This window comes from Protobothrops mucrosquamatus, unplaced genomic scaffold, assembly GCF_001527695.2.
Source record: "Protobothrops mucrosquamatus isolate PMUCROS unplaced genomic scaffold, P.Mucros_1.0 scaffold_177, whole genome shotgun sequence".
NCBI lineage: Eukaryota > Metazoa > Chordata > Lepidosauria > Squamata > Viperidae > Protobothrops > Protobothrops mucrosquamatus.
The window spans coordinates 4,350,715-4,360,027 of record NW_015386253.1 but is presented as its reverse complement, the minus strand read 5'-3'; the positions used below and the strand labels follow the sequence as shown (position 1 = coordinate 4,360,027).

Sequence of the window (9,313 nt, the reverse complement as noted above, 5' to 3'; positions counted from 1 at the left end):
TTTTTTTTCCCCCCCCCCCCCCCCCCCCGCCCCTTAAAAACATTTTACTTCTAATTCAAGAGAAGCTTCTTGGATGAGAAGTGAAATATTTTTAAGGGGGGAAAAAAACTAAAGGAAGTCCAAGTGCCTTTTGGAAAAGCATCTGGGGACATTATTTTTTATTTTTTATTTTTAATCCCACATGAAGGAATGTCAATAGCTGATCTCCAAGTATGGGAGAACCTAAACAAAAATAATGTCAGAGTATATTAATTCCAGATATTACAAAAGATCAATTAATTCATCCTACAACATCACTTCCCTGGTATTTTTATTCACAATTTATACTGTAAATTACACCAAGGAATGTTATATATTCTTTACAAAAATATGAGCCTTATATATTCTAAAAAAAGCCAATTAATAAAATAAATAACTGCACACTAGTTAAAATGCTTTCTCTTTCATTGCTAGGAAGCTGGCCACTTTAATTATGTTCCTTGTTCATTTATCTAAAACAATAAATTTAATTTCAATTTCCTCCTCTTATTTGGAGCAACTATGATTTTGTGCAATCATCTCAGCTTTGGACAAATGAGTCAGTTTTTTTCTTGAAGCACCCACCATAGTATAATATCCAAGTCTCTACTACCTAGACATATGAAAAGTATAGGTCCCTATTAGAATATTGAACATAGAAAAATAGGATTGAAATGGACCTTGGGGGTCTTCTAGTCTAATCCTCTGCTCAAGCAGGAGACCCTGGAAATGTGCCATTCTAGACAAGGGGCCATCCAGTCATTTCTTGAAAGCTCCAGTGATGGAGCACCCACAGAGAAGCTTTTCCGCTGATTAATTGTTCTCACTGTTGATATGTCTACTAATAGCATAAATGCTATGTATACACATATTTCAATTTAAATTGTTTGTGCATGCATTAACAAGACTGAAACTCAATCACATTTTTCCCACAAAAATCTGGGGAGACTTTCTTACTTTCTTCATATCCTACTGTTCATGATAACTTCGTTTTCATTTTGTGCTCAAAAGCTATTTAAAGACATCAATCCCATGAGAATCCAATAATCCAGAAGTATAGTTTATCAGAGAATCCACCTGAGGCTGAAAATTAATAGTGCCCAGAAGTACACAGCATCATAAAATTAAAACACAAATGTTTTCTATCTAGCCAGCTGGAGTGAACCAGTAAGCTTAAACTGGAGTTTTCACTGATAAATCCTAATATGGGTTCTTGTGTCATCCAAACTTGTTCCCTCAACAGTAAATATACTTAAGTATATCTGAGCCAGAACATAAGAAATGTTACATATCTCACTGGTGTCATATGCCATCTGTAAAACATTTTATGTAAGTTTTCTTTATATGATGCTGCTTTAGTTAATTTAATATTTCTTTCCCATAACAAAAGTTATGGGAAGATTGGCAAAAATCTTTGTTATTCTATATTATACCCAAAATTCTTTGCCCATGTTATCATTGTTTCTTTTACTTGTTCTTCCTCCATCTTTAAGTTTAACAGAAATCTATAGTTTCTTAATCAACTTTTCATCTGTTTTAGCAGTATCTGATCAAAGTCTGTCTGTTTTTTTTATAAAATCCCGTTGTTTTAACATATTTTTTGTATCTCATTTGAATTTGCAGATATGGCCACCATGCTAAATCAATACCTTGTTTTTGTAACTCTTGTCTGTCTTTCAATTTTCCTTCATTGTCCAAAATATCTTTATAAGTCACAACTTTATCTTACTTAATTAAATTTGGGTAAGCAAAAGTTTCCATTGTTGAAAGCCATTCAGGTATCTTAATATAATTTTTTTCTTTTATTCTTTCCCATTCTGAAAGAAGTGTATTCCTTATAAAATGGTTTTGAAAGTATCTATGTATTTTATTCTTTCCATATCACAGAAAAGCATGCCAACCGATTTGCAGGTCATGCCCCTCTAGGTACAATAGTCTTTTATCTCTAAGCATCTTTTATCTCCATTCTTTAAGTCATGTTAGAATGGTTGCTTGGTAATATAACCTCCAGTCCAGCAGTCCAAATCTTCCACTGACTTTTGTTTCTTGTACCATTTTCACTTTGATTCTAGCTTTTTTTTCCTTGCCAGATAAATTTCAATATTATTGTATTCAGTTTATCAAAAAAGGCTTTTTTCAGCCTTACAGAGATCATTTGAAATAAAAAGAGTATTTTTGGAAAGATATTCATTTTCACTGTTGCTATTCTTCACTGTTGGAAATGCAAACAGAGACCAGGTATTTTGAATATATATTAGCAAGAAGGCTATTGAGTGATGAATTAACATATTTTTTATGATAATTAACTATATCTATTATTGTTAGTTAAATACATGTACCCAGACATTATGCTGTTTGCTAAATATTGAAAATGTTATTTGGAAAAACCCCAACCCCAACCCTAACCCTAACCCAAATCCCAACCCTAATCCCAACCGTACCTTATCCCTAATCCTATAAAAACTAATAAAATCTATACAAAAAATGTTACATATATGATATGTATAGTATAAAATAATATAAAACTATTGTAAGAAATACACCTTTTCCAATGTGCCAATAGCTCAGAGAAAATTACTTAATTTTATAGCAAACAAAATAAATACAACCATGAAACAATTAAACCAGGGCTTTTCAACCTTTTCACCTATTGTACCACTTTTAGGATATGGCAACATCCGAGTACCACCAGTCGCCTAGCAAGGTGTCAAAAACTTGATGACCCAAAAAAAAAAAAGGAAAAAAGTGATAAAGTACAGGTAGTCCTCGACTTACAACAGTTCGCTTAGTGACTGTTCGAAGTTACTATGGCACTGAAAAAGTGCCCCCCAAGCCACAGCCGAGCAAGACACCTGCCTGCCTGCCCAGCGGCGGTCATCCTCCTGTCCAAGGTTTTCATTGTTGTGAGCATTTCTGTTAAGGATTGGCAGCGGGGGTGGGGTGGGGGGTATTTGGTTTTTATTCCCCCGTCTGCTGGGTGGTTGCAGCAGGTTTTGGCCACTTCACATGATCCTGGGACACTGTGACCGTCATAAATATGAATCAGTTGCCAAGCATCTGAATGTAAATCACAAGACCCTGGAGAGGCTGCAACATTCCAGCTGATCGGCGCTTCTTCTGGGCTCAGCAGAAGTGCCAGGATCAGTGCTGCTTTCCAGCTGATTGGTGCTTCTTTAGGGCTCAGCAGAAGCACCAGGATCAGGGCCGAGCTCCAGCTGGAGCCTGGCGCTGATCCTGGCGCTTCCACTGAGTCCTGACAGCCCCGAAGAAGCGCCGATCAGCTGGAAAGTGGCACTGATCCTGGCGCTTTCGCTCAGGCTTGTGCGGTGCTGCCACCGGTTCATCTCATTCCCCTCCCCCGCTACCACTTTTCTAGGATGGTCACGTACCACCTGCCAGGTGCCAATGTATCACAGGTGGTACCCGTACCACTGGTTGAAAAGCCCTGAATTAAACAATTGAAGTTTTCTTTATAAGAAATTTTTAGAAAAAGTAACTGATAAGATTGTGACACTCACAACTATATTGTAAATCTACACTGGATAATGGAAAAATCAAGAATATTAAAATAGTATCTATTGACACTTTGATTGTGTGAATCATGACAGGCTGTGGAAAGCCCTAGAAGGCCTGGTGTATGAAGATATTTGATCAAGTTGGTGCAGTCATGCACACAAATCAAGAAACTGCTATGCAAACACCTCATGGAGACACTGATTGGTTCAAGACAGAAAAAAAGAGCGAAAGGTTGCATTCTTTCCCTTTCCTTATTTAACCTATATACCAGTGGTTCTCAACCTTTTTAATGCCGTGACCCCAACCGGTCGTAAGTTGAGGACTAAACCGGTCGTAAGTAGAGGACTAAACCGGTCGTACCTCGAGGACTAAACCGGTCGTAAGTCGAGGACTACCCAACCGGTCGTAATTCAAGGACTTTCCCTGCCCGGGAGCGCCACGCATGTGTGGTTCCGCCCCCTGCGCCGGCCGAGGCATAGCTGGCAAGCGGCAGAGATGGAGCAGGCCGACCACCAGCTGGCCCAGTGCAAGGGAGGTAAGGCACCCGCCGGAAAAGGGGGAAAAAATGGCGGACAAAAAAAATGGCGGACAGCCTTGCTTGGCGACCCCCATGAAATGGTCTATCGACCCCAAATGGGGTCCCGATCTACAGGTTGAGAACCACTGCTATATACTGAAGAAATCCCAAGAAAGATGGAATTCAAAGAGTCAAAAATTGGAGTAAAGATTGGAGAAAAGGAACATCAAAAATCTTACTTTAATTTGTTTTTAGACTTCTATGCCACCTATCCCACTAATACAACTCTTCAATCTATTGGCAACAAAACTCTCCTCTTAGAAACCAAAAAAGATCTGAAAAAATCTAATCAAAAGGAGAACGCGAAATGTGACCTCTTTCTGAATTTCAAGAAGACCAAATTCATGACCACTGTTAGGAATGGAATAAAAATATTCCAAAATAACAATTAACAGTGAAGAGAGCGAATGTGTGCTAAAATTTACTTTCCTAAGATTACCAAATGATCAAAGCAGTGAACACTGCCCAGAAAAAGAAGTCGAATCACACTGAGTCGCACAGCAATTATGAATATGAATTGAGTAGGGAAAAGGACATCAGCACGGCAATTAAATGCAGATTAGTCTGCAGTATTGTGCTTTCCAATAGTTACTTACACTTGCAAAAGTTGAACCATGAAAAAAATTAGACATGAGGAAAATTAACTCATTCAAGTTGTCTTGTTGGAGAAGGCAACAAGAAGGTATCAAAAAAACATTCTTTGGATAGCAAAGATGACAATCAAGTATTGGAGTGTATAAAACTGGACATAGTGCTGGAAAATTCTGTCTTATTTTAATTATGTCATGTGATCAAAATCATTGGAAAAGACAGTTATGCCTGAAATGGTTAGCAATAAAAGGAAACAAGAATGCCAAAAAACATAGTGGCTAGACACAATCAAAGCCAACACCATCTAGAGCATAAAACAATTGAAAGACATACAAGATCAGAAATGTGGAGAACAGTGTTCCATAGAATCACCTAGAATATGACATGTTTGAATGGACAGCATCAACAATTGATATCAGAGAGACCGTATTTCTCTAGACCTCTTTAGTCAGCAGAAAAGTAACAGATTGTGATGATTGATCATAGTGACTTAAAGTACACATACTTTTGCAGAATCACTGGGGTCAATTTTGATTTCAGAAGTATCTGAAAGAAACTTTAACATAATTTCCATATATTCTCATTTCAACTATGTGTTTCTTGTCTAAAGCCATTATGAGACCACACTGGCACTCGAACTTTTCTCTAAAGAAATCAATAGCTACTGGCAGCCATTTGTCTGAAATGGTATAGGGTTTCCTGCCTGAGCAGGGGGTTGGACTAGATGACCTCCAAGGTCCCTTCCAACTTTTTTATTATTATTATTATTATTATTATTATTATTATTATTATTATTATTATTATTATTATTATTATTATTATTATTATATTTTCCGAACATATAAAAAAGGGAAAAATAGTTGTATTGCAGTTATTCATAGAACTGTATCAGAAAATCCAACAGATTCCTATTTCAGCTTTCTGTGGAGATTAATTCCTTATTAATGGAATTAATATAATAAAATATTAGTTTTATCTTTTGTTTTGTTGTTTAATTGATGAGAATGATACTGATTGATGTCACTGGTTTTAGAATGAATATGCCTTATTTATGTTGTGTAATTTTAAATTCTACTTTTAAAATTTTGGTTATTGGATGGTGCAGAATAAAGCAAGTGCTTCTTTTAATATATTATAATCACTTTTACACCCTATTAAAGGATGTAATAGATATTCATAATGCATTTTGTTTACTATGAAATAGCTCCAATTTATTGAACTTTGTAAATAAACTCTGTATATTACAGAAAGGATAAAAAAGAAAACCGTTTATAAGTTCACTTTACATTATTAACTACATGATAACTGATAATTCTATTTTAATTTTTAAATATTATTTTAATTTTCAAATAATCTATTTTGGTTCTTACTATTTCTTTTTGACAGGGAGAAGAGAGGTGGGAGAAAAAAAAACAGGTATTTGCTTATGATTATAGTATTGCTGCCTTAGCAACTTAAGTACAATTGGTATCTAACTTATCTTTAATATTCATGCAACACCAAAGTCATTTGGATGCTAATCAGAATAGTGGTCCTTGCCAGAGTAGTCTGGGAATTGTTTCATCTCTAATATGTATAGAATCAAAAGAAATTTTAATACAAACAAAAATGAAAAGGCTCAAAACAACATTCTATTTTTTATTTACAATTGTATGGCTGTTCTTCCTTCTATGAAGACAGCATATTTAATTTTCTCCATTTCATCATAAAAATGGTCCCAACTGCCAGGTGGGCTCAGTAACTAAAAAGACCAGTCACCCAATAGACTTCATGGCAGAGTATAGAAACAGTTTTGACTATTTAAATACTACAACATGTAAAATTCTAGAAAATAATAAATGATGAAAATATCATACACACACTATTCTAGATCACATGGATTAATATCTTATGTGCCACAGCATCATAAAAGAGGTGTATTTTCTTTAACAACGCTTTATACCTGATCAATATCCCCATCTGGAAGAAGCTGTGCCAGCAAAATGCCCAGCTGCTGCCACTAGTGTTAATTTTAATCAGATTTTTTGGGTGGAGAACCATAAGAGTTTCAAAGAGAAAAGCTGGCATTCATCCCCTTGTCATCCTTTTTGTCTGAGACATCTCAGGAGTAAAAAGGATAACCTGAAATACTTCTAGTCACCGCTCCCCTCCAAAGAATTAACGAAGTATTATCATTTGTATAGGAAAGCTTGAGTATAGTAATGGGGTAAACCAGACTTTATAAAATAGGAATCTGAATGCATTTGCTTATTGTTTTTATTTCATATTAATAAAATTAATGTAACACTTAAGTTAAAGAATCAGAATGAAAATTCATTAACCTAAACTAGGAACAAATTCTTCATGTTTTTAAAAGTCCTTTGTCAAATTTAAAATACATGCACAGACAAAAATATTATTGACTTAAATTCTAATTATCTAGGTATCAGGCAAGAGACTTTATAAATCAAAAGCAATTAGGGCAGACACTTGTATTAACTGGGATATTACGGATTTGATTTCTTCCTTGGATTTCTCTTTTAAGATAAAAGTTAAAAAAACTAATTCAAATTCTCTCTGTCTGGAACATTCTTAGTAATTCTTTCCAGAAGAACAAAATAAAAAGTACTGGTAAATATGTTAATATGGTGTCCTGGGTGATTTTGATACAGAGGTTAATGTCCTACCCATTCCCCAATGTTCATTCCTTATATATTAGCAATTAAAATCCAGGCTTTGCCACTTCAAGAAAAAAAAATGTTTAGAAATAAGTAGGACTCTTCAGCACAAAACCACTTGTTGATCATTTACATCCCAGTGGTGTCATTAGTTTTGGTCAGGTATTATAGTGAACCACTTAGGAAGTGGTCTACTGTAGCATATGCAATGGTAATCTATGAGAGCATGTATAAAAGCTTTAATAATGTAACTCCAAGTCTGTGTTGTATTCAGATGTACTTGTTTGGGAGTAACTCCCACTTGACTACACTCTTACTTTGAACAGATTTGAATAGTCAAGTGTATAAACCTATGTAGCTATAAACAGGAGACTTAACCTCCTGAACACAGTGTAGCTTAACTTTATTAACAGCGCGGCTTAATCAATAATACTACCAGCTCCACTGTTCACAAGGAAAACTGCTTTATCTCTCACTGGGAATATCGCTCTTCCACTTGGGGGAGATTAGGAGTCCCAAGATCAAACTTTTGAAGAGTCTGGTCCCGTCCTAAATCTGTTCATCCGCTATAAAGATTTTACCCATTTTGGAGATTTAACAATGAAAATTTTCTCCTTTCCTTCTTCCTACATTTTTCTAGTGACACCCGGGCACCACTGTCCCCTATCAAACGGTATAGTTCCCCACTCCTCACTCTCACATGCCCTGTTCACTATGGCCGGACAGGAATCCTTACCTCCAAAAAGATGAGGCGAAAGGTGCGCGGGCAGCGAGCCGATAACTAGCCGGGGTCCTCCGCTTGTCTCGCCGGGTCCTTCTGCACCGCCACTCGCCGTGGCTCGTTCCCGCCCCCCTTCCTCGGGAGTGCTGCTGACCGAGTCTTGGGAGCCATAGAGGCCGCTGCTGTTGGGGATGTGGAAGGCAGAATGCGCCGCTCTAGTCCCGGAGACAGTTGGCCCGCCCAGAGACCTACTCCTGGGAGCTGCCAAAGGGGGAGCCGCCGTCGCCGCCCCACTGCTCGTCGAGGAGCCGGAGGCCGCGTGGTGCGCTCCAGGCGCCAGGTGTGTGTACCTCATCGCTCCGCCTATCGGCCGCCCGCCCGTCCCGTTAATACCGCCGCTGCTACTGCCGGACGGCAAGTCTCCCCCGGAGTAAGCCCGCGTTCGGCCGTTGGTGGCTGCCGGGCCGCTCTGCTTAGCGCCCATGGTGCTTCCTTCGGTACCACCTTCTTTTTCTTCGTTCTTCTCCCACCTCTCCTTTCAGTGGGACCCGCCGACGAAACGGAGTAGAGAACGAAACGTCCACCGCTCGTCCTTCTAACCCGATCGCCAAAGAAGTACCAGGAAACGGTGGTTCAGCTAGCGGCCCCGGGGCTGCGAATGTGCTTCCACCTCTGCGGGACCCTAGAAGCAGCGACGGGGAAGGCTCCAGCAGTTATAACCGCGGCGCGGAATGACGGCGCCGCTGCCAGCTGCGGCTTGAGAGCTCAGCCCCGCAGTTTCCGCCATCCTTCCCTGCAGAAAGGAGAGCGAGCATAGCGGCCGCAGCCGGCCGCTTGCCCGTGAGGCCGCTTCCCTGCCTCACGGCCCGATTTACCCCGCGCTCACTCAAGTGCTAGGCAAGGGGGCGGCACCGCTGCGCAGTCGTTCGCTCGCTCTTTTTGTACTGTCTTGTCGCCGTAATGGCGGGAGGGAGGCGGGAGGCGGGGAAACTCTGGCCTCCTTCTGCTCCGCCCTCTGCCAGTCCCGGAGATAACGCACCCGGCCCTTTCCGACGGGTGGAGTAGGAAAGCAGGTTAACACGCGCTTCGGCCCGCGGGATGAGGCAAGCACCGGCCCGTCCGACTCGCGCGTTTTCCGCTTCTCTTTCTCTTTACCTCCTCCTTCTCTCCCTCGCCGGCCTTACGCTTTTAAGCCGCTGCCGGCCGATCAACAGGCTAAGCTTTTCTCGGTGC

At 39.5% G+C, this 9,313-nt stretch overlaps 1 protein-coding gene across 1 annotated transcript in view; it reads right to left on the bottom strand.

Moving 5' to 3' along the window:
- ZNRF2 (zinc and ring finger 2) overlaps nucleotides 1-8,564 on the bottom strand; it is a 39,728-nt gene extending 31,164 nt beyond the window's left edge. The window contains exon 1 of the mRNA XM_015823203.1: nucleotides 8,096-8,564. Within this exon, the coding sequence (XP_015678689.1) occupies nucleotides 8,096-8,564 (469 nt within the window). The remainder of the gene's footprint in view (nucleotides 1-8,095) is intronic.
- Between the last annotated feature and the right edge of the window lie 749 nt (nucleotides 8,565-9,313).